Below are 26,439 nucleotides of genomic sequence, written 5' to 3' on the forward strand. Positions count from 1 at the left end.
GAGATGGATGGCGGCCGGTCAGTGAACAATACATCTACAGTGATCATCTTTCTCAAATCAGTAACAAAGTTGACGATAATCGAAGGGACACTCTAAGCAGAAAAATGAGGATAGTTGGGTGGATGACTGGAACTCTTGAGAAGGGGCTGTAGAAGGTCACGAACCTAAGGGAACAGTGGTGAAAAAGGTGAATCTGTTGCACTAGTATGTAACTAAGCTATGTGACGTTACAATGTCAAGGCGGCGTTTCCAGCGAAATAGGAAACTAGATGTTCGTGAGCGAAGAAAGTTTGGCAAATGGCAGGGGGAAGCCTGCACCGTAGGAGCTGGTGACGGAACACCGAAATCTTCGCAGTAGCCTTGAAAAGCCAGATAGATAAGCTGTGGCTTGAATTCGAGCTGAAACGCTGACTACAAGGTTGTAATGAATAAGATACAACTTTTTTTCGCAACAAAAGGAGGGTGAACTTCAGCCAACAAGATATCTTCCCGGACCCTCTATCCACAAAAAAAGTCTGTGCCTTGTATGTGTGCATATTCCTGGAGTTCGTAACGTTTCATACGCCTTTCATTGAAAATGACTGATTCACTGTAAGCAACAGCTTCATTAGCTGGTAACTGTCCATTTGGCTCTACGATCGCTGCTGCAACAGATCAACTTCTACAGCGTTCACACGATCGCCATAAAAATAGGTATACACATGTGGTTTTAAATGGCGGATATTTTGGTGTCGTCCACCTTATTTAAAATTACTCCTAGATGGCGTTGCGACACGTCATCTAATTTTAATCGACACACAATTAGGGTATATATATGGCTTTTATTGAAAAATATTTTGGTGATATACAACTTTCAATCAGTTGTCATAACAAATAATTACTGTGGACTGGTGGGGCACATAATTCTGAAAATTATTGAAAAAATCGAACATTGGAATATCGAAGAATGCACGGTAACTGCCAGCTAGACTCAGGACTGGCAATAGAACGAACAGAGCTTCTACTTTAAGTTCTGCTGAAATATGACCAACGCCGAAAATATGACCGGGCCGGAACTTATACTTGAAGCGCTACTGAAACATCGGAAAAGCGTTTGAGCTCCCGCTTGAAGGGCTGCCGAAACATATCAACGAATGGTGTACGTATTACAAATATTCGAGCAAAAGTGTCTACTTTTTCTGCCGCAATCTTCGAAGAGCAAGACAAGACGTGAAGCTGAACGCTCACGACAGGCTCGAACAAGATAAATCGAACCCAATAAAACAGTATTCAATTACAATGAAGGCGAGATTGGCACAGCCAAGGTTTATACTGCGTGCATAAGAGGCCTATCTCTATTTCTGCCCCAATTAAGGAGTACTGCGCCCGAGTTGTACAGCGCAACTCCTCACTAGAGCCCATACGGAGCTCTGCTCGCGACATAGGCACAATAACCTTAAAATTTTAACAAACCGCAAATAATCGAGCCGGGAACACATCTCCCAAAAATTCTTCTGAAGCATATGTGTCAGACAATCATCTCGGGTTCTGATGGTGCAGTAAGCTTCGTGGCGAGGCCCACTTCAGATCAGCCCCATTGCAGATTTGGGTCTGATAGCCCTTCTTGAGTACGTGGGAACGAAATGCAACGGCAAGTGTATCATCTGATTTGTTTACTTCTTCCAGTACAAGAAGAAAATCAGCAATTTTTGCAAATATACTTAGCAGGACAACGTCTGCCTGGTTCAACTAATTAAATTATATATTTTCTGTCTAGTACGTAATCGAGGTATTTTTTTTAATTCTTTGTATAGTGGAAGCTACATCTGTTGTTGTTTGTCCGATAGCTGAGGGGTTACCAGATAATGATGCATTTTACCCAGATGGCTACCCAAGTTGTTTTTGTTAAGTGATCGCCAGTACATGAAAAATTTAGGTATTCGTCGCGTTAACACACGTCGAACTGAACAATGGCTTACTTACGCTGTGGTGCTTCAATTCTAGTGCAAGAACAAATGTTTGAGAGGAGTGAAAATCCTTTTAATGTAAGCCTTTGGAAAGTATTGTATATGCTGCGTAGAATGAAACAAATTGCGGGATACTTTGCTTGGTAGTTGTATTCAGGGTAGTCCAGTAGTGCTGTTGAACATTTATAGCTGTTGCATTTTTCTTGTATTTCAAGATTTAGTTCTTCCCTTTAGTCCAGTAAGGGTTTTATGATGAACCGATGTTATTATAATGGGAGTCATCAATACCAAAGTTATAACCCACCGAGAAGCAACCAATTGCGAATGCCTTGCTAAATTCAAAATTAAGTTACCTTTCCGATTTGGATCAAGTAACTGCTTGCGTAACTCAACCACTTTTTTTGTGCAAACCCACCGAGTTGCACTAATGAGCAGTGATTTACTTTACGATCCAAATAAAGGTGCTCGCCAAAATGAGGAAACCTACAGGCTACAGTCAATAGTCTCGGGGCTAGTAGTCAGAAAAGAATCGGGTAACATTAAACAGTCTTTTATTTATAAAAATAATCAATAATAGCGGAAATGCTGGTACTATAGCAAAACCTTTATCGTCTCCTAAAACTACCATCTGTGCTAATATATGAATTTACAATAATTTATTTCAAATCTGGAACGAAAGATTTAGTCAAATCAAATAAGCAAACTTTATCGTTGGAAACAATTAACAATCAGCAACATTCTAACTCGTGATTTAATATATTATCTTTTTGGACAGTTCGTTTGCGATCATTGCATGTGTCTGTAATTTAGGACATGGGTGGCTGGAAATTCTGTTTTATTTGGGCTTCAAGCTAATTCCTAGGAGTCTAAAAGCAGTAATCTCACTATTGTAGCCAACTGGGGCTACCTTGTAGCTTAAATTCGTTTCAAATAATATGCGCTACGAACCATAACGTGAAGGCATCGTCAGAAAGACTAATTAAAACTACGCGTCAAGTTATATCAACCGCCTATGAACATTTAACTTAGTTCTTCAAATTCTCCTATTAATCTAATTTTATAATTGGTCGGAATAATTTATGAAATAATTCATACATTCAAGAATTTTCACTTCATTTGTCGAGCGTGAGCCAACTGGGGCTCCTTTCTACACAAACAGTTTACTGGCTTCGTTAAAAAACAGAATTTTGCGAAATACACTAACCAATACATCACTAATAATCATATAAACTCAAACAAATCCACAATGACAGTAATGCTGTTTCCTATCATCAAAGCACAAAGAATATTTTAGCTCTTTGAAAACAACGGTTAAAAATTAGAGATTGCTCTGTTTGCGTCGCCACGGCCAGTCATCCGGTAATACTATCGTTAATCGTTTATATACACTCTTTAGCGCACACACAGCTTTTAGTTACAATTCATTCTCATAATCATTTGGAACAATTAAAGAGAGTTTGAGCGACTTCCTCGTTACCAAAATAAATACTACTTTCGTTTTAAATTCTGAGAACTGCTCTAAGCGTTAATGGAGATATAAAAAGAAACACTTAACTCGCCGTCTACGGCGACACAGAAAATATTTCTGTTCATTTTTTAAGATTAGACTAAAGCGGAAAAACTTTGAATTTCCAGAATTCGTCTGCATGCCTTAACTGACTTGTAAGTCCTCAAACATCACATCACACCAGCACTTTTAGCATTACTTCATCGCCTGTTCGGTCATTTGCAGGCACAACAACTCTAAACTACTATTGATATCACCCACGATATTTTTCGAATTCGAACTCTTCGATAAGCTGCCAGGATGTCCTTTTAAATCATTACCGTTTGTCGCATTGCACTCATCTCTTCTCTGGGCCCGATTCAATGGTCGGGCGGTTACAGAAGCTGGTGGTTGGCTATCTTTCGCGGTTGAAACTAGTGGTAATGACGATTGGGACAGTTGCGCCGGAGGGCGAATTTGTTGGTTTAGTGTTAGAGTGCCTGCAGATGGCTTTTGGGCTTTGCCAAACGTTACCTCTGGTTGCTGTGGCTGATGCTGCGCATTTGAAAGAACGATTAAGTTATTGAACGAGTGCCGATGGTGGCGATATTGCTGTTGATGTTGCGGTAATTGTTGTTCTTGTCGATGTGCCTGATGCATTGCTTTAGTGGAACCGACGCCTGAGAAACTTGGGTAAGATGCGCTTTTGTATTGAGAGTTCGTTGACGAAGACGCTGTTGGACATGTCATATTGTTGGTATTGTAAAACTGACCCTGATGTCGCTGCGAGGAAGACTGAAACTTATCACTTTCTTGGGGATAATGTTGCGAGTTGTTGTTTGATGGCATTTGCAAATTATTTTGCTGTTGTTGTGGATAGGAGTTTTGGGGGAAGTTTGAAGCATCACTAGAATTTTTTCGATGTATGCGATCACTACTTCCAGATTTCGAGTTACCATCTGTCTTGCGCCCTTTAGCACTGTTCCACCTGAAAAGAAATTCATGCAAATGTGAAGAAATGAGCACTTCATATAATAAAATTATTTTATGAATAGAAATTGTATATAAACGCGTTTTGTTAGGAAAACCACCGATCTTCTGTTAAAACTAAAAACATGAAAATATAAATGAACAATGTACCCATGAACAATCTTAAGAAACAAACAAGAGGCCTTACCAAAAAGAGAGTAAAAGAAGTATTTAATCTTAAACCTATTGATACCGAAGGGACTAACAAAGTTCGACTGACTGACGCCTTTCTTTTAGTTATCACAATTACAAAAATTGTAAGTTGTTTGTCATTGCTGAGGGATGGTAAATTAGAAAATCAATGAAAATGGAGACCAAAATGCATATTGGTGTGTACAAGCATTGATACGAATGTGGAAGTAGTGAAAGCTAAAATAGAGAAGATCCCCGCCAACACCAGCGTAGCAGAAACACCCATACACTCTCTGCCGCCGCCAAACTTAGTTATTGGCTTTCAACATTGAGGCGCGCGCCGGTCATCAGATCTGGAAATGCAACTATCTTAGCACCAACATCAATGTGAGACTATTCTGTGCTACTATATGCGAATAGCACATGGACTTTTTGAGTCATTTTATCGTTATTAGGTCTGATACAATTTTGGACGGAGACCTTCGTTGGACGGAATGATCATAAGGCGGAAATGATAGTGGTGATGTATTAAGAAAGGGCGACGTCTACATTGCTGACTATGCCATGCAATGGAATCCAATGTCTAAAGATAACCGAAGAGTGGGTCGCCCCAGAAACACAAGTTGCGGAACGGAAGAGAAGTGCAAGCTTCCCAGTAAGTCCTGGAGGAAGCTCAAACTATGAGGTACTGAAACCCAACAAGTATTTTACTGGAGATCGATTTCGGCTGCGACTGATAAAGAGTACCAGGCATTGGGTGAGAAACGACTACAATACCCCTCCCGCTGAACAGCGGCTTCATATGAACGAATGAACAAGTTGAAAACTGGAAATTCAGCGCTTCAGGTATGAAAGGTTGCGTTGATTTTTTATGTAAGAATGCACCTAATTTTCTTTTTAGACGAATTTCATTTAACACCAGTTAAAAAGTTTTTCTCTTTTTACACGAATTGTTTTGCTTTAACACGGTTTTAAATATTCTAAGAATTTTTTAAAGTTTTGTGCAAAACGAAACCTTATTAACATCGGTTTATTGTCTGTCTGGCTGTCACATGCATTTTTTATGTTTTATGAATTTCTCTTATTCTAATTTTCTCAACTCAATTTAGTGTAAAAGTAACAAATTGAAAATACGAATGAAATGAAATATTACAAAGACGTTTCAATACCAAACGTACCTATTATGTCGATTATATGCGTATTTTCTCTTTGAGTGGGATTCTCCGAATTATACAGAAAGTTAAGACGTAATTTTTAAGATTTTGTGTGAAATATAAATTGAATAGAATTGGGGTCACTGAAGCGGAATATAGCTCTCCATATCTAGACTGAGGAATTGAAAAACACCTTCCCAATCTAGGGTGTCATGCAAATCGGGCCCATTGCATAGTTTGCAATCAGGATTAAGTGACTGTATTCGGACGGAGCCTCATTGATACCGGGTCACCTCAGCAAGATTGAACTTACCGTGCTACGGAAGATTTTGACACGGCGGATCTTCTAGCCACCATACTCGTGGGAACCAAATGAATACACGAATAAAAAAACATAAAGAAAACCAGACAAGCGGGACCGGGAAGAGCTTCAAACAATAACGAAGCCAATGACCAGCGCTAAAATAGTTCAGGTAAACCTCCACCATGCAAAAGCTGTATCTTCAGTTATTGCGAGGGCAAGTTCCAAGCCTAACATTGGAATAGTGCTGCCTCAGGAGCTCTGGGTATATCGGGGGCAGATTCGCGGTCTGCAAGGAGAAAGCATGCAGGTAATTTGAGTAGAACCAAGAGCTTGCATCTGCTTAAACTAAATTTAAAATATATATGTCTCTCAGAGTTCCTGACCGGAGACCTTGTGGCTATCCAGCCGAGGGGCGGCCATGTCATCGGGCTATTTTCCAGGAGACGGCATCCGGATTCCACTGGAGCTAGTCACTAGACTGGTGAACTATTGTGAGAGGTGGGCGCTATCACTTCTGCGATGCCGACGCCCATCATGAAGTCTTGGGAAGTAGCGATACCAATCGAAGAGGTGAATACCTTCCTGAATTTATTCTCAGTCATAAGTTAGAGATATATAACATAGGAAACACTCCAACATTCGTGACGAGTACTAGACATAACTCTAGGGAATACTCTGATGAACGGGCTGGTTAGGAATTGGAGGGTGTCGGCTAGCTGACCTGCTAAGACAGTTAAGTCATCTTCGGATGTGTAGCACAGAGGTACGGACACTCTTCATCCGGGCAATACAAACCGGAGACTCGTTGAGGTACAAAAATGCACTGATTGCGTATAGCAAAGCGATCAGGGAAGCAAAATAGAACAGTTGCAGGAAATTCAATGAAGAGATTGAACAAACCACAGAAGGAATCAGGCTATACAAAGCCAAAAAGAGGGCACTAGATTCTGCTGTCAGAAGAAGAAGAAAGATGGGATATTTACCGAGAATGAGGACAGAGTACACTTGCTTCTCAGAACTTATTTCCCGGGGTCCTACCTAACGGCGGAAGGCGACAACATTATGCTTAAAAAGGGAAGAAACGAGAACTGGAAACTAGTGAAAAAAGTAAGCTCGGAAGCTAAGGTAAGGCGGGCAGTGGAAACCTCTAAACCATTGACATCAAGCGGAGTAGATGACATCTTCCCAGCACTACTCCAAAAAGGACTAGAAATCTTCTAAGGGTGGTAAGGTAGACTGTCCCTTAGCCCTGGGATACATACCAAAGGCATGAAGGCGGAAAAAACTAGTCTTTATTCCGAAAGCGGTTAAAAACCTTAATGCAACATCTTTCGTACTCAAAACGATGAAGAGAAAGTCGTAGGCAGTTATATTAGAACTAATGTTCTAATGCGTAATCACCAACATCAGAGTCAACACCCTTACTGGTCAGGACGGTCAACTCACTGTATCGGCTAAAGGTCGTATTACGGAATGCCAAAGAAACGAAAGAAATAGCACTGTGGGCGTTTTTGGGTATCGAAGGATAACACACCGCAAACAGAGACACAATATTTCTTCCGCAAGGGAGTGAGAAACACCCTGGCTTTCTGGATGGCAGAATGTAGAGAGAGAGAATAGACAAATAGAAGGACTTACAGGTACAAATTCTATTGTCATAAATACTACCCAAAGTTGTCCATAGATGATACCCCATCACCGCTTATGTGGAGTATGATAGTGAGTGAACTCCTGGATGAGCTAACAAATACTGGAATATAAGTCCACGGTTACGCTGACGATGGAAACACTTTTCGATATACTACGACGGCTCTGGTAAATTACAGGTCCATAGCAGGAAAAAAAATCAAGTTGCACCCCGATATATACTGCAATAGTAAGGTTAATGATTACCTATGAGGCGGTAATCTGGGCAGGAACAACTGAACTGAGCACACAAGCCAGAATTACACAAACTCCAAAGACTGGTTTATGTTGTTATCAGGAGGCAATGAGGACATGCCCAACCGCATCCCTGATGGTTCTTCCGGGATTAACCCCTCCATCTGTATATACTTATACAGGCAAGGAGGGCGATCTTCAGGATGGCCAAGAGTATCAGTGAGGCGTGGAGCTGCCTAAACCGAAGGAATATTGATATTCTTTCTAGGCGGCACTCCACAATACGGTTCCAATACGTGCTAGACAAACTAGATAATAATGAGGAGTTAACAGTCATTGATGTAGTGCATTAACCAAGTTGAATGAGTGTTAGCTGAATCTTTGATCTGCGAAAAGAGAATTAGGGGTATTTGGTTACACGATGGTTCCACTTATATAGCTCGTAGTAAATATACGTTGAATACACTCGATATTCAATTCGACGTTGTACTGATGTTTTATCTCATGGGGAGTAATAATTTGACGGAAAGGGAAATTTGACCTACTATAACTTCGTTAATAATAGTAGGATTTCCACCAAACTTTCCAGTCTGATGCTAACTATTAAGGTCTATCACACTGTGAATGTATTTTATGGATCTAGGATGAACTTAAGGGAAATGTTAGCAATAAATTTTCTAAAAATAGTAACCTACTATTGTTAACTTTATTGGAGGGAATACATAGTATCGAGGAATTTGAGACCTAGACATAATACGCATCACCGGACCACCATTATTTTTTTCAGACCTTTCAGTTGTGCAGTCTGAGAAATAATTGACTCTTCCGCTCCCAAGGACTCTTTTTCCGTTGCAACCAATGCTAAAACTAATACCGGCTTCGAAAAGCGATAATCGAGGCTTTCCCTTTGATATCGCCACATGACTATATTCGACGAACAACAAATCGCCACTTACGACAGATAACGTCCAAATTTTTTGTGTTCAGATTAGCCTTATATCCAGAATTAGGTCATCAAAAGGTAAATCATGGGCCAAATTTTTCTCTAAAATATTAGAACTATATTTCGGCCCCAAAGGGGAAACAAACCCTTCCTCCTTTCCCATCTTCCTCTCGTCAGCCATGCGTACAAGCGAATGGTTAATGTATGCTCGACGCTTCAAGTATAAAAGGTTTTGTGTATTTCTTATACTTTATTTGTAACCAGCATGTAATCCATATGCATATATTATGTCCGAACACGCAATTAAGCATGACACTGACATTCAGTTTTAGAATTTACATGAAAGCGACAACTTTGAGCTACCTATAACTTTCCTTAATAATAGTGCGTTCCTCCCCCCTATTACATCCTCCTTTTCCATGTATGGAGACCACCCCCCTTAAGTTACACATTTAATGATGTAGCCCATTGTATGCATGAGCGATGGGATGATGTCAATCGGACAACCGTTTCTGAGAAAAGTACGAGTGACAGACAGTCGATTTTAAAAAGGTTTAATTTTACACAAAACCATAAAAGTAATGTATCCATAACAGTCAATATATTTATCATATAAAATTTTAAAGTGACAAAATTGTTAGTATTTTCTGATATTTTTTGACATATTTGTTCCCACCTACTCCGCGAGGGAAATCAAAAGGTCTTACCTACAGAAAAAAGATTTGAAAACACTTACCTTGACTTAGCTCCTGTATTGGAAGTATTTCCTTTTGAATGATGTGTTTTTGGCAAAAATTGCATCTTAATTTTCGAAAGTTTAAATTTATACTCCTTCAATACATTGGTATGTGAAACAAAAGCTTCACTATGTAAAGCCCGCTCTAATATCCAAAGTGTTCCATTTGCGTGCTCTTCATCCTGTGTAGATGATGTTTCTCGTTCGATAACCATTTGGGATACTGTTAAATGAAACTATGGTTATAAGGCAATCAAGACATCGATTTGACACTCATACCTATATCCAGTACTTCCAAAAATTTGGCAGCAACATTGTCTCCACTATGGTTATCTACTGGTTTCATCGGCGTTAAGACCAGATTTGCTAGCTCTTCAATAACACTACCCAGGGCAACTTTATTCTCTAAAAGATTTGCTTCCAATGTAGATAGATTTGTGAAGCGATGTTTCAACTTCTCAATACATAGCTCCAATTTGTGACTAGCTCCTTTTGTCACCCCTAAGCTTTGAAGGTACTCCTCATTAATCTGCATCATATCCTCGTATGTCATGTTTGTAAACAATCCAACGTACTTATGCAACCGAAGACTCTTTAACCATTGCCCTATGTTTGACATGCCAACGTTATGTGTCGTAAATTTCAAATAATTTGGTTTTAAGTCATCGAGGCGAGGCTCAGACCCACTTGATTGCAACGAATTCCTCGGGCTTTCAATCGACAATGAATAGCTTCGCGGTTTCTGAGCAAACTGTGTCAAATTTTCAGTTGAATTTGACTCTCGTATTTTCTGCCCTATTGTTTTCACAGTCGAGGATGTGGATGGAGTTGTCAAACTGTTCGACCTTCTGGTTTTCATAGACAACGCAGGATTATCAACATTTCCCAATCCAGGTACGTGCAGATGATCTCCAATGTAGGCAACTTGCGTATTGCAGTTTCCACCTTCGTCTGAATTGTCATCGAAGTCCAAAACCTCAGTACCATTTTTGGAAAATGAAATATGTGTATCTTCGGTCACATTATCAGATTCGTTGCTTTCAATAGCAATGCCCAAGCTATTTTGACTAGAGCTAGCATTATTCACGCCACCGTTTGTTTGCAGGTTCAAAATATTCAAATTCCAGTCGCTCGAGCTTGTCGACGATGCTGAATTTAAGGATGATAAAGTTAGGTTGGAAAGTTGCTGTGAGATGGGGTGTTGTGGAAGGTGTTGTTTGCTTGCAGGCGGCGCGATGGCCTGCCATGGGTTTTGCTGGGTGCTATTCATCGAAGAAAACGATGTGTTCAAGCTCTCCGGAGGAGTCTCGTTAGGATTTGTCAAAATATAGAAACTCCGTTGTCCTGACGCAAAAGATGATTGGATGTGATCCTCGAGATGACGGAGCCAGTAGCTAAGCGACCTGTGAAGTAAAAGTATCAGGTGAGCCCGATTAGGATGAGTTACAATATGGGCAAAAGCAGCAATCCTACCGTCGGTCCTCGTTAGAGATGGCTGGATGAATTAATAAATATGAGAAAATTTGTTGTACCAGTTCGGCTGCAACTATTTGCCGCACTGTGTCCTCTACAGCCAAGGGAATCAGCGATAAATATATTTTTTTCGCTTCGTCATTGCCTGGCTTGAGAAGTGGAATCATGTTCAAAATATCATGGAGGACGTCTTCCTTATTATTGTAATTTTTATCCGCATCCTTCAAGTACAAATCGGACTCATATAAGATCGAGTCCTTGTCCGCTATTTGCGATAACTCGGCAATTGAAAATGACTTATAAATATTCACTAACTTCTGTAGGTGTTTGGTATCATTTGCGTTTGCTTCAATCGAATTTAAATTCTTCTGCGAACCGAAGTTCTGTGTCAAATTGCTTTCTATTGAGAACTGCAAAAACTTTAAAGTGGGGAATGATAACCGCTTCAATAACGCGTACATCACTACGGCTCGTTCGCAATCATTCCATTTTTCAAAAAGCAACGTTACGGTGCTAACTTGCTCGCAAAACAAAGTCGATGGATTACCCGTAGGGTGCTTCATTTTGGCCGCTTTTAATCCTCTACTCTTTTCAATTCTATATTTTATCAAAGTCTTGAATGTAGTGCACTATATACAGCGCAAACTAGTTCTATTTTATGTCCAAGTTTTGCTTTTAGACTGCAATGAAAACAGAAGTGAATCATGAATTAGAAAAAATCTCATTACATCAAAAGACATTCTGATCACAAACACTTTAAACGATAAAAAGCGAACATATAAAGTGGAATTGTGTTAGAAATAAAGGACATTCACAAATAATTCTTGAGATAATCGTTAAAGTAAGAAATAATGCGCTGGTAATAGTGATATTTATCAATTATTGGTCAGCTATATACAGCAAAACATTTCGTGTAATTTCACTCCTGGTTTTCCAATGCAAGTATAAAAAACAAAAAAGGGATAGGACAAAAAAATGGACACAAAACTGACAAGCAAAAGGAGGTTGCGTAAATTCTAGTAGCTAAGCACACAAAGGCTTCATGAATGTGTGATGTAATGTAAAACATACAAAATGATTTAGGAATTGTTTCTCCAAATTTTCGTATAAATCGGGTTCCTGTTTGATGAGTTGGGGAGATATCTTAGTGTTTTCAATATATTTTTTGATGGATGCAACATTTACATGAAATATGCCTGCCTACGTATTATATAACATTTCTATAAGCTAAGCTGATGACGAATTATCCAGTTAATGTTCGCAAAATCAACTAGTGCTACCTCACAATTCAGGATCTGTAACCAGTTTGGTTTTGATAAGTAAAGGCGCGGATGACTAAGTACTCTGTATTGTGAAGCTGTTATGAACCGGATGATCTACAAATGGTAGCCAAGTCAAAGGGGTAGAAAAAGGCTCGCTGTCGATCACGCTGATATTCTACAGAATACAATTGCCATCCATGAAGATCGATGAATTGCCGTTAGGGAGCTCGCCGCAGGTATAGACAATCCAATTCGCAGTAAATTTTCGATTTAATACGTTGATTTGGGGATGCGACGCGTACTTTGCAAATAGATGCCGCATTTTTTTACACCGGAGCAAATCCGAAATTTCACTGTATCATGACAATGTGCGTCTTGACATCGCTCGCATTGAGGTGAATTTTTGAATGCTTGCGCCATCGCCATTGTAACCCGCTTACGATGCACTCCAGATTTGCCACCTCCCCTGCGACTTGCGGCTTTTTCCCAAACACATGTTTCCATTCAAGAGCAAATACGATATCGTCTAAGCTGAAGGGAGCGCGATGCAAGGAGTTCGGGAAAGATGATATGGGGCTTGCGTTTAAAAATTTATTTATTCACCGCTTATGATGCCAGGTGCACTATTTTATCAATTAGCATTCGGTCCTTGATTACGATTTGTAGATGGATGAAGGTAAGAAGGGTTTTCAGCAAATTTGTAGAATGATCGGTAATTTGGACCTCAATTTAACATAGGATCCGCGAATTTTTTTTTTTATTAATTTATGAGGATGAGTCCTATGTAACTTTAAGACTATTCGGCGGAAATCACTGGTCGACTACTTTTTTTTCCGTGAGTCTCTTTGTAACTACCAATAACCATACGAACTTCTCATTTAGAGATAACCCGAAGCGGGTGGATTTATTCTCAACGATTTCTCTGGATGGGTGTGGATAAATTTTACCGCACTGATTTGGTTAGTGGCGTGGCAAGGTTCGGATGCCCACTTGTAGTGCGTTCGACTGAAAATATTAAAGTTGTAAACTAGAGGACACGTGTGCGTCCATAAACCTCTGTTCACAATCAACCAAAACATGTTGACATATCAGCAAGTTTGGGGCATCTAATTGCACTGCATGAAGTGCCGCATGGGCTATGGTACGTTCCGATTGGGTAACAAAAAAAATATCGAACTTCGGTTCCTAAAACTTGCATGTATCCATACAGGAACCAATGCATCTCCCAAAAGTCAATGCGTGCTGATGTATATGGACTATGTCCTTTGGCCCTTTGAAAACTAAGATCGCTGAACAGCTACTGACGATAAACCATGAGATCCTTACATGTTGAAATACCTTTCATGGGATATTTTTGGATCCTGGCAAAATAAAGATACTTTTGGCGACTAGGCGACCTGAAAACCAATTTGGTCTTGTTTGAGACCGACAAGGTTGTTTTCGTTCGCGATGAAAAGGGTGGGTTATGAAGGCTTCCACTACGGTGGCCTTTCACCGATGTATAGAGTAACGTCCTCTAAGTTGTTCTCCGTTCGTTTTTTATAATGTTATTCAATCATTTTGGAAAATTGATCAAACTAGTTTGCTAATCTCGTTGACTATAAAAGGGTTGGTTTTGAAGAATAATTATTTATTATTTTTCTTTCAGGAATATCCCTTGTAGGTTCAGTCTTTAAAATGTTTCGGTAGCTATCTAGTGATTTTTAAGACGACAGCCACGATCGCCGGATAAAAAATTATCGGACTCCTCTAACAGCATTTATCGAACCACTCATAAAGTATCAGGAAGGACGCTTAATGAGCTGTGAAAAGAAATAATTTCTCATAATCTAGAAATTTGCCTTTTATGAATAAAGCGTTTCAGATGTCTCCAAAAAAAAAAATTTTTCTTTTATTGAGCAAGCAATTTCAGGGCATCTCTTACATATCTAACCACACTAGAAATCTTTCCATGGCTAGAAAAAGACTAAGATCGGCAAGGCATGGTCGAATCGTTTTATAAACATTCAACAAATAGCTGCCACTTCCGTCGAGGGCCGTGGTCCCTGCACCAAAGTGTGGAAATAGTTGCTTCTCAACTGGTGTACTGCCATTAAGATTCTGGGCACAGACTAACTTATACCTCAAATAAAAATAAATAGCACAAAATAGTAAGAGTCGTCTCTGCTGTGGCAAATCAATAATAGAAAATAGATGTAGATCGTCTTCATATACATGACAAAGGTAAAAAAATCATCATCAAATGTATCATTGAGATATAGTGAAATTGACGCTCACGCCGCTAGAGTGTTTCTATACTTATGTCGATAAAACATGTGAAGACACTGAAATTATACTGAAATCATTCGATAAAAATCTTCCATATGTCAATAACTGCGCAGGCGGTGACTATAGAATCAACGCAAGAAGAAAAATAATGGACATTGTTGGTGACACTCATAATTGCGCCGTTGATGAAGCTGAGGTCATTGTGGTATCACGTATCAGAAAAAAAAAACTACGAAAAGACTTAAAACTAAACTAAACACACTATGGTCATATAAAAATTAATGTCCATGCATAAAAGTCTATATGACGATATCAAGAATATAAACCAACCCATGAGTAAAAATTGTTTTCCGAAAGGAGCTTTCCTTTCACTTTTTCTTCTTATTCTCCAGTCTTTGTACCGAACAGAAGGCATCGGTCGACTTCCATGTTCAGACCATCCAAGATTTCTCTTGCAATTTTTCCACGATCAATGCAACCCCATATCTATCGCGAATTTCCTCATTCCGGATGTGATAATGGCGTGTTACGGCACTAATCCAACGTAACATCTTCCTTTCCATTATCGCGAGGCGCGGTCCACTGTCTTCTATAATCGACCAGCACTGCTCTAACGTAACATCTTCGTTTTCTTTACCGCGATGCGCGATTCGTTGCTTGTTATAATCCCGCTGGTGAGTCATTCAGAATCAACGAGGGTAACAGGGCGAACGACATCGTGGTGAATGTTGGATTTGACGTATTCATTGACACCTAGATCACTAAAAACGCCAGTTTCGGCCGTCACTTCATCCAATTTGCTCTGATGCGTGAAGTATTTTCATAACGCAACTTACAATTGGCTGATAGCATTCGACTCGTCTATATCAGCTGCGCCGGAAGGCCTGTCCAGATGCAGTCGTGAGGCTTTCAAATACCCATCCAGTGTTTCGGCCGGCCTTTTGGTCGCTTACAATTGACTTCGATGTTCATCTCAATCTCGGCACCTGAATTCTCATCGCCAATTACGTGACCATACCATCGAAGACACCTCTCCAGCAATTCTTCCATGAATTGTGTAATTGTGAACACTAGTCAAACGCAACATCTTCGTCTCCATTATCGCGAGCCGCCGCTCATTGTTTTATGGTCGGCCAATCAACATTCAGAACCATAGACGGCGGACGACATTGCGATAAATTTTAGATTCGAGACGTTCGTTGATACGTCGATCACAAAGAACCCCAGTTATGGAACGCCGCTTCATCCAGGTTGTGCTAATGAAGCAATTACATAACCCGAGATTTTTAAATCGCTGTTCTGGGACACTGCCACTGATAGTACCCGTTTCATGGGTATCTGTCGATAAAAATTCTGTTTTATTCAGATTCAATCTGGAACCGTGTTGAATGAGGCGATCATTTCATTTTTGGACAAGTTGCTCGAGATCATCTTTGCTATTAGGCGCTAAGAAAACATCATCCGTATAAAGTGGTGTATAGGATGGTAAACGTTGGATGTCCCATGTGGCGGTGTCCATAACAAGAATAAAGAGGAGTGATGAGAGGCCGCTTCGTCGATGAACACCGACAGAGAGAGGAAACGATTTTGATACACCCGCCATATTTCGTACTTTACTTTTCGGATCGTGGTAGAACAACTTAATCTAGCGTGAGAATTCTTCTGGCACTAGGAGTTACTATCATAAAAATGCCGACAGTGCTTGTGGAAATGAAAGATGGACAGATACTTCTGGCCAAAACTTCTTATTATCAACGCGAAAGAAGTGTTCCATATCCTGCCTACGTTGGTGTCGGCTTTTGACAAGTCGATACAGATGACTTTCGCCATCCCGAGTTTTCAGTTTATCGTAAAAATCTTTGTAATGTACCGCTCGGGCCGCACTGATCGCTTTATTTGCTTCCCGATCGGCATTCTTGTAAATTTGCCAATTGGCCAGTGTTTTATGGTCGAGAAACTTGTGGTAGAGGTGTTTCTTTTCACAGACTACTATTTGAATATCATAATTCCAAAGCCAAATATCTCGATTGGTGAAGTCGAGGGTTGCAAAATCCACTTTGTGAATCGTGTCTTTTACTTGGTTCCACGATTTTTCTCCATTCGTAATGGTTGGTAATTGCGGATGAGATAATTTCCTTTTTTCACGAAATTTACACTATTTAATATGTGGCGGGTCAGTGCGTTCCTCACTGTGTTTTATCGGCAATCGACGACCCATGTTGGATGCAGTGGTAAAATCAGCGGCTCATGCGAATATAGTCGATTTGCGTTTTACTGTTCCCACTATAAAATGTAGAAAGATGAGACAATCGTTTGATGATCCATGTATTTACAAATACAAAGTCATGGGTGTCCGCAAAGTTGTGTGCTCAAAATCCTTTTCCCTCATGGCACTTGTTGCTGTCTGCCTTTTCACTCACATGATTATTAAGGTCGGCTGCAATGATGATGTCATCAGAAGGCACGTTAGATGTCTTTCTATGCGCGTTTTATGTCGTAGGTTTTGGCACCATACCATCGGGTTTCTTGAAGATCGAACAAAAATATGCGCCGTTCATATGTCAAGAAACCATGGCCCATTTCTCAATAGGACCGGAACCCGTCCTGCCGTATCGACTAAGGCGAACGCCCTAGCATTTCTTTTAAGCTTAGGACTCAACATAATCATTGATCCGAGGTAATTAAATCGCTCAGTTTTCGACAGGTCGTTGCTATTGACAGTGCCTTTTTCATGGGGTTGATCCAATCTGAGACCGTGTTGCATGAGGTGATCATTCCACTTTTGGACAAGCTGCTCGAAATCAGCTTTTGGTATGAGTCGGTACCTTATTCTAAAGTAAAAAATTGACGACGTGAACAAACTGCCACCATCAAGTATGGAAGAAACGCCAGGAGGCGATGAAATTACTCCCGAACTAGTTAAATATGGAGAGAAAGAAATACACCAAGCCTTTCGTAAACTTATGCTGAAGGTGTAGAATAGTGAATCAGTGCCCGATAACTTGCAACGAGGCATTATCAATTCCATACATAAACAAGTCGGGAAACCGGAAGTTGGACGGTTTAGGTATGAACGGTTTTGTGCATTTCTTATGTAAGAATATATGAGTGGTTATTCACCCTATTTGTATGTAGCTCATCTTGTTTATTCATTTAGTATGCCAGACTATATACAGCAGTGTGATGATGACATTCAAAGTTTTAGATTGAAATAAATTTGCACAAAAGCGAAAATATTGACATATTACAACTTTGTTAGTAATAGTTCAATTAACACCAAACATGGTATAGTACTATGGCTGGAACACCACGAGAAAGAAAGAAAAACTCCTGAAAGTAATTAACCCATTTCAAACCCTCGCAACCTCCCCTTTGCAACCAATGTCTAAAGCTAATATCTAATACTAATCGAGACCTTTTATTTCATACTCCACGTGACTATATTCGGTGAAAAAAAATTTTTACATCACTACCTTTCACCGTCAACAATGCTCTAAGACAAGGGAATCCCTTATCATGCATCCTCTTAAACCTGACCCTGGAAGTAATGATCCGTGATATTGATGTAAACGGGAGAGGACAGGAACCTGAGCAGAATAACATCTGTTAGTCTCAAAACTGACAACTCAAAAGTCTCGTGCAAATAGAATGAACATAAATCTGTTTAGGTTCGATGATCAAAAGAAAATTATATATATTCCATTAAACAATTAGCTGAAAGAAAGTCTAAGAAATGTAAGCGGACCCAGTGCTAAGAAGCACGTCTCCAACAATTGAGCTTTTTATCAAAGATGTGTTAAATGGGCTGCTCCACAGGCATCTATAGCATGTCCCAAATCAAACTTTCGCGTCTCCCTGTAGGAAGAGACTTAAATGCAAGCGATTCCTTCTGAGAAGACTCCACCAATGAGACTATGGGTTTCACTACTATCGCACAGCAATGGAGCCGCACAAATATTCATGATGATTTCGAGAGGTTGACGTTCAGCCATGACACCGTCAAGTCAAATGAGACCTGATTCCAATCAAGTCTTTTCTGAGAACGGGTATTATCAATGGAGGAATTCCATCGTTTCCTCCTGAACAATCCTTCCTTGACTGCTTTCTTCCAATATAGTGCCAAGAGCAGCTGACAGTTTCCCCAGACGTCCCATGTCTTATTACTTTTAATAAAAATTAGAGAAATAATATTTACTTGTGAATTTGGCGTTTTCAATAGAGGCTTATAGCAAGTCGGAAACCGGAAACTATGCACTTCAGATATGAAAGGTTTTGTTTGTTTCTTATGTAAGTATATTTGAGTGCAGAACTATCCCACTTGTATGGAGCCCGCAATGTATATTTGACATGTCAAACTACTCACTTTAGTGTGATGTTGATATTTAACATTTTAGGTTGCAGTAAATTTACATGGAAAAGATCACTTTGAGCTACTGTAAATTTATAGTACGATTTTGATCAAACTTGGGGATATGATGCTTCGTACTATAGTATATATTTTTATAACTCTACGATAAACTTAAGGGGGGTTTCCAGTCAATTTCCCAAGAACAGTAAGTTTATAATACTTAATTTGAGTAGATATCGATATGGACAATATTTTGAAGCCTATATGGTATAGATTTTGTCCAAATCTTTCTGTCGGGTAGTTTCTGAGAATGGGTTCGCTAAAGAAGTCATCAATTTCGAAGCCCTGCACTCCTCACCTTTCCTACCAAATGAAACTAAGACTGGATTCGGAAAGTACTAATAAAGACCTTTCATTTGATACGCCACACGACTACACCCTTTTGCATGTATGAGGACCACCCCTTAAATTCAACGGTATAGTCATTTCGGGGAAAAGTGTATAAAGATTTGATATACAAACAAAACTTTAGAAAATCGGGAAAATAATACAAGTATTGTTGTCATGTGTTAGTAAAGGCAAAAGTAACATCATCCAGTGTCGGAAGAGATTATTTTATAGCCAGAGGTATAAATGCAGCATAGAGCACCACTATTATATAAAAAAAAAACCATTAAAATCTTACACATTAGAATTAGTAAAGCTGAGTAGACTTAAGTCAAAATTGCTTCCTTAAAGCCCGGATCACAGGTGTTTAACCATCTGTTCAGAATTCCTCCGCTATAATGGAAGCTGCTGAAAATTGCAATACTGTGTAGTTGCCTCACCTATCAAAAAGGCCAAAAGCTCACAAATTTTATGGCTTGATGCGATTCAATGGCAATGCCCTAAAAACTCGACACGTAAAGACCAACCTAAATCTCACGATATATTCCTGACATCTGGAAGAGGACAATACTAGGCGCATCTTATCGCCAAACCAATTTCAAGTTTCCTCAAACACCTCGACCTCGATTACATCTGTTTGCTCTTTTACCGAGCCATACACTCTGACCAAATGATCCTGCCGGATTGAAGATAAAAAACAAGGTTCTCAGTCAGACTGTTCATGGTGATCTTTACATTTGCATTAATGGGCAAAACACCGAACAGTTTGTATATCTAGGAAGAGTTGTCTCGTTAAATCCGCTTTCGATGTGTCCTAAAATCTGAAAATAAGACCGTTTATCGCCAATGTTCTCTGTGCTCCCTTGATATGACAGCAGGTTTGCTCATGTCTGTGTCCGATCATCAGGATACTCTGACCCGACCCAATATCGAACGAAGAACTGTGTCGGCATACGATCCACATAGGGTAGTAGTTAGAAGTCGCGATGGAGAGGCCACACATGGAAAAAGAACAACAATTCTACTTCGGGTTCGTCCATAAAAACAGCTTGCTGAGCAATATTTGAGGGGACGACACCGAAATAATCAATCAAACCACTAACTTCCCGTAACATCTGACATTTAGAAGGGAACCTCTAAAATCGATTAGGGAATTTATACAAAATTCGTTAGGCCCCCATCAACGACAACTGTTTCGACCCTACTTTGTTCAAGATATTGCCCTCACTTGAAATCGTACTTGTACCAAATCAACCTCGACTTATAAAATAATCTAGAATGGGTACGCCAAGACATTATCGATACGCTGCAAACCGAAATGGACTTTTAAAATTAACTTGACTTCATACGCATGAACTCGAAAAAATGCTACGACAACAGTACAAAGCTCCAATCTCTGCCAATATCATTAGCGTCGGGCCACCGTGCCTGGCCTTTGTCGGAATATGGACCAGATACCCGTAGACGTCCTGATTAGAAGACTGACCTGGCAGTGGATCGATTATACGGTTACCTCATGCAGTTGCACCCGCTATGTCAGGATAACTGACGCGTGAGGTGTCTGGGTACACAGGACAGAGACCAGGCCAGAAGTGTATTTGCTTCGGGTGCTTCTGGAGAGTTCTGAAGCTTACGGTTAGAAACTTCCCACGATGATGCGTTGCTGACATGAGAGAAAAAAACTGTTTTTAAAGAACCGTTTTTAATGTGTTTTTGACCAATTGTGGGAGCACGTAAAAAGTAAATAGCTCCAGGACACCAGAATGAGACCTTAGCAGGAGACATAAGGAAATGCTGCGACGAGACTGCAAAAATATCATCAACTATATTGAAGGATTGAAATGTGCACAAGAAATTAGTCTTCGAGTTCTCATTTCTGCTTCCAGCCGAACTACCGAAGTGAAGGTGGTCAACTCTCAACTTCTCAAACGTAGAAACATCCAGATATGAACAAATCAACATGTAGGGAAGTGTCGATTCGTCCAGGGACCTTGGCAGTTCAATCTCAGCGCGTGCAGGTCATTGGACGCAAGTTCCGTTTCTTGTTCAAATTCCCCAACAACAATCATTTTCGCAAATTGGCAGCTCCTCAATTTTAACATGGAATTTGTCTAGGGTCGAACTTGCACAATAGAATGTAATGACTTTCGCACAAAACTAATTTTTCATTTCCCAGGAGATGACCCAGCACCTGTAATACACTTTTCCCGTTAAACTGCAAGAATGCAGAAGCCTCGCTGTTCTTGCGGGACACAAGTTACTCCTGTTAGTCGCAGAGCACCGGAGCGTAGCTAAGGGTAGATCCGCCCTGAGCCACAATTGCGCGGCAATGATGTAATGCGTTATTTTTGCAAACTGCATCAGCTGTGCCTCTGCTTATCAGTCGATGCAGTCTGCATTGCTTTGGGGCCCCATGCAACTCGCACGCTTACAGGAAGGACTAAACTTTGTTCGAGTGGAAACATCTGGGCCGAGAGATGCGCGGGATGATTTTTTTGGGGCTCCGAGAGCCAGGTGTCGCCCACACAAAACACTCCCCCGAGGACCCGCCCGCATGCACAAAAACACCGACCTGCGGTAAATTTCACTTACCGTTAAACATTGCAGGATCCGTAGAACGGTCCGCGCGGACAATTATCCTGGCGAAGGAGTTCCTTCTTCTCGCGTTCCTCAGAACCGTCGTACTTCCGTCGAACTCCGAATTCACTACAAGTCACACGTTTCTCGCCAGTCACCAGCGGATTTGTGGCGCTTCTTCATCAGGCCCGCCTCCAACGATTTCGTGAGTCGACAACTGCCCAGCGTCCGCCAAATTGACTTTCTGTTGTTTAATTTCCCGTTGGTTCGCCCGTTTGCCGTTTGACGCCTTGTTGATGTATTTTTCATCATCTGCCAGCGTGCACACATGCGCGCCAGGGCAACACTTGCGCAAAATTTAACAGCTGGTCGTTTCGGTGTGTCGGACAAATCGTGTAAACATGTCGTGTCCGTGTAATAACAATCGGCGTAGCAGAACTGTGTGGGTTAGACATCTTCGCTGTCAAAACATCAGGTTGGCAAATCGTAAGAACGAAAAAGATCCGGTTCGACTATTCAATTTAAGGGTTGAGCCTGTGATTAAAGGAGGTGGGAGTACACTCCGTAGTTTTCAAATCAAAGCAATTCAATTTAAGAGCAAGCAATTGTGGAACAGTCGATAACAGCTATGACGATGATGATGTTTTCCTAGCGACAAAGTGATACCACAGGCCGTTCAACGTCGACCACCCATTCCCATAAAGTAAGTTAAGGAGTTTTCCTAGAGAGCGCATCACGTCAGCGCAGAACGTGTTGCACTGGCCTGACTGGTCGAGGAGGAGTTAGTACAGCGCAGTACGCCGCCGCGATTGCTTTGTTGCTCCAATTTTTGATTTCCGAGGCTTTTAAGATGTCCCAAAGCGGGAAAGTGCCATCAGTGAGGTTTTCGGCCGACGAGGGAGAATTGTTAGTTGAGTTCGTCCAAAGGAATATATATTATATGACCTTAAACATCCTGAATTCAAAAACACGACAAAGAGAGACCTGCTGTGGAATGAAATAGGAAGACCATTGAAGAAGGAAGGTATGTTTTCATTCAGAAACACAATTATTTCATTAATTTTATTAAACATAATTATAATTAGTAATATTTTTTGCGACTCTTTTTAATTTTAATTAATATAATAAGACCAATAGAGTCATTTGAATTTTGAATTTAATTTAGAATTTATAAGCACGAACGTTTTCGATTTTAAAATAATCTTCATCAGGTGCGTGGTTGAATTGTCCAAAAATATAACTTGAAATAATAATTAAAATTCCAAAACTTTTCTTCTAATAAAAAAAATTGGATTATAAGTCGTTTTCTTGACAACAATTATTATTATTATTTTTATAAGATGTTTCTGTGTGTACTGAAGTAGTCAGTGAAACGGCTTCTCACTTGGAATCCTTCAGCTTGAACGAAACCACTTGTGCCTCTTAGATTAATTAGGTTTCTGGAAGGGAAATCCTCCAAGGTTCCATCGGTGGGCAAAGTACTGTTCGATAAATACTCATCCCTCAATATATTGTGTAAGCAACAGCACATAACGATAAGTGATTCAACAGTTTCCGATTTCAAATGTATCGGAGTGAAAAAAATTCGTGCATTTTCTTTACTGATGTTCAAAATGAAGGAAAACCTTTCTCTGGTCAGTCTGAAGTACCTTTGAAATTCAAGAAGATAATTCTTGATTAAACTGCTGAACATTCCTTCACTTCTGCGTTTTGAGTATACATCACTCACACATTTCCTTTCTTTGGCATATTTTGTTAATATGAACTCTTCTTCCTCGTCACTTCATCAATTCAACGGCAACTGAAAAGATAAAAATGCGGCGCACGGAAAACACTTACGTAGCGTTATATATTTTACGCTTCTGCCGACGTTTTTCAGGCAAATTCGGTTCCTGCTGCGTAAAAAACCTGTCGCTACGAAAACAGGCCTTTTGCAAGAAAAATTAGGAACTCTTGGCTACGTTTGAGAGAAGAATCCTCCAAAGAATTTTTGGCCCCGGACGCTTTCGTAGCCTACATAACGATGAAATATATGAGCGATATCATTACTGCCTGGTAGGAGATAGAATCCGGCTCAACAGGTTCCGGTGGACTAATCCATTGTAGTGATCGCGGCTTCGCGACGGGAGTGGAATCTCATTCACCTCTTTCTGAATTAATTTGCTCAAATAATGCATTTCATAATGTGCAATTACTCTACCCTCGTCCGCCCTTTGATTCGAGCAATGAAAATTTGAAAATCCCGAATTTGCAGGGTTCTTGCCGTGCTGTGTTTGCCAAAAGCGATAAAAATATATCAAAAAAGTTTCTAAAATTAATTGCGAAAATTGAGAAAAATCGCTCGGGGCGGTTAACAGTTCGACGGTGCAGTTTCGTTATTGGCGGAAAAAACAGCAAAAACGCAAACCAAGTGAATTGTCGACGGTTTTAATAAGGTTTAATTATAGAAATAAGTTTACACTAATTAAAATGGACTAAGTTTAGGAACTTCTTAAAATTATCGCTACAACGGTCGAAAACTGCTATAATTAATAGTGATTGACAAAAAATGTGCAATTGGAAAACAAGACACCCATGGTTTCAATCACCGAATGAAATTGTATTGACGCAAACGTTTTGCCGGTGAATTCGACGGGTTTGGTTAATTTCATTTCTTAATCAATGATTGTGTGTTCGAGGAGATCGTTTCGTTTTTAAGGTTTTGTTTGTCTGTCTGTCACAAGCACTTTTCTCAGCAACGGCTGTACCGATTGGCACGAAATTTGGTGAGAAGGTGGGAACTGTGGACCCGCAGACATGCAGTGAGTGATATCCTTCTAGGTTGAATTTAGGAGGGGGGGGGGTCCCCATACAGGTAAAAAGGGGGTTTAAAATTTTTTTTCACCGAATATAGTCATGTGGGGTATCAAATGAAAGGTCTCGATTAGTATGTTTCGAAGCAGGTCAAAGTTTTGAGATTTGTTAAAAAGGCGGGGAGTGGGAGGGGTGGAAACTGATGATTTCTTTAACGGACCCATTCTCAGAAACTACCCAACCGAAAAATCTGAAAAAATTCATGAAGCTGCCTCTATATGGTGCCCAGGCCTCGAAATACTCTCCATATCGATACCTGTTCAAATTAAGTTAATAATAGTATATTACCATATTTTTCGGGAAATTGAGTAAAACCCCTCTTAAGTTTATCCCAGAGTTATAAAAGCTGGTAGCAGTATAAAATATAATATGAAGCATATTATCCCCAAGTTTAATCAAAATCATACGCGCTCAGCTTCCGGTTTCCCGACTTGCTTTTTTTCATCCTAAAAGAAAGTCTCTGGAAAAGGGCGCGCAATGATGGATTGGGTTGCTGCGTTATAAAATTTGGGAAAACGTTTACTAATTTTTGAATATTAGAGCAACGTTTTGTTGACGCACTTCCTGTTCCTGAGTTGCTGCTAAGCGACGAGTTTTCTATTTATCTCATCTATTTTGCTGCAAAACATCACAAACAATGCGCATTTGAATTGTTAATTTCCATTTCGCTGCAATATCGTTCTACTAGTAGGATCGGATGCTGGATTTCTTGTTGTGGGTGATCGCAACCGAGTGGCTGTTCGAGGAAAAACTGCTGTACCATCTAAAGTGGATTGAATGTATTTTGCATTCTGAATGAAGAAATTTAATTAGTAAGGAAATTAATTAAGCAAATATTACATTGGTTACTTAAATATTTTATTCACAGAGTCAAACGAGTCAAGCACAACTACACGCCGAGCTCGGAGTGAAATATCGTCTGAGTTCTATTTTGATTTGATTTCTTTTTCTTTCTTTTTACTTTGATTTAATTTCATTTTTTTATTCCTCCTTTATATATTTTTTTTTTTTCATTTTCCTTTTTCGTTCATACATTTTTTTTGTGATCTTATGAATGTAGCATGAGTTGGAACTACTTTTTTTATTTGAGGACTTCCCCGTCTCTCTTCCTCCTTAACCCCGCAAAACTTTATTAGGGACATCCTCTGAAATAATGGCCTGAGAATGTCAAATATGGGGGGGAACCTCAGGAGCCGCGCCTCAATAAATGTCTGAGGCAGAAGAAACCATGATCGGGGCTGTGATCCGTCGTGGATCTTCCTTCTCGATCACGGCACTCCGGTCCAGAAACCTACGGTTCCACGCGCACGGTCGAGCCGTTTTTAAGGTTTTGTGTAAACACAAAACCTTATTAAAATCGGTTTACTGTCTGTCTGTCTGTCTGTCTGTCTGTCCGTCTGTCTGTCTGCCTGTCTGTCTGTCCGTCACACGCATTTTTCTCAGAGACGGTTATAGCGATTGACACCAAATTTGGTAGAAAGGTGGGAACTGTGAACGCTCGCGCATACAGTGAATTACATCCTTTTACGTCGAATTTAAGGGGGGGTCCCCATACATGCAAAAGGGGGGTGTAAAATTTTTTTTCATCAAATATAGTCATGTGGGGTATCAAATTAAAGGTCATGATTAGGACTTTTCAAAGCCGATCTTAGTTTTGACA

The 26,439-nt window shown here is 40.1% G+C and overlaps 1 protein-coding gene across 1 annotated transcript; it reads right to left on the reverse strand.

The window, feature by feature from the left end:
• Nucleotides 1–2,480: 2,480 nt before the first annotated feature.
• On the reverse strand, nt 2,481–22,246 carry LOC119648663 (protein Smaug). The gene is made up of 5 exons (XM_038050445.1): nt 21,942–22,246; nt 11,085–11,764; nt 9,891–11,014; nt 9,612–9,834; nt 2,481–4,420 (listed from the first exon to the last, which is right to left on the reverse strand). Exons 2-5 carry the CDS (start codon nt 11,645–11,647, stop codon nt 3,649–3,651), a joined length of 2,682 nt encoding a protein of 893 aa, XP_037906373.1. The 5' UTR covers nt 11,648–11,764; nt 21,942–22,246; the 3' UTR covers nt 2,481–3,648.
• Between the last annotated feature and the right edge of the window lie 4,193 nt (nt 22,247–26,439).

Source organism: Hermetia illucens, chromosome 2 (genome assembly GCF_905115235.1).
Source record: "Hermetia illucens chromosome 2, iHerIll2.2.curated.20191125, whole genome shotgun sequence".
Lineage (NCBI taxonomy): Eukaryota > Metazoa > Arthropoda > Insecta > Diptera > Stratiomyidae > Hermetia > Hermetia illucens.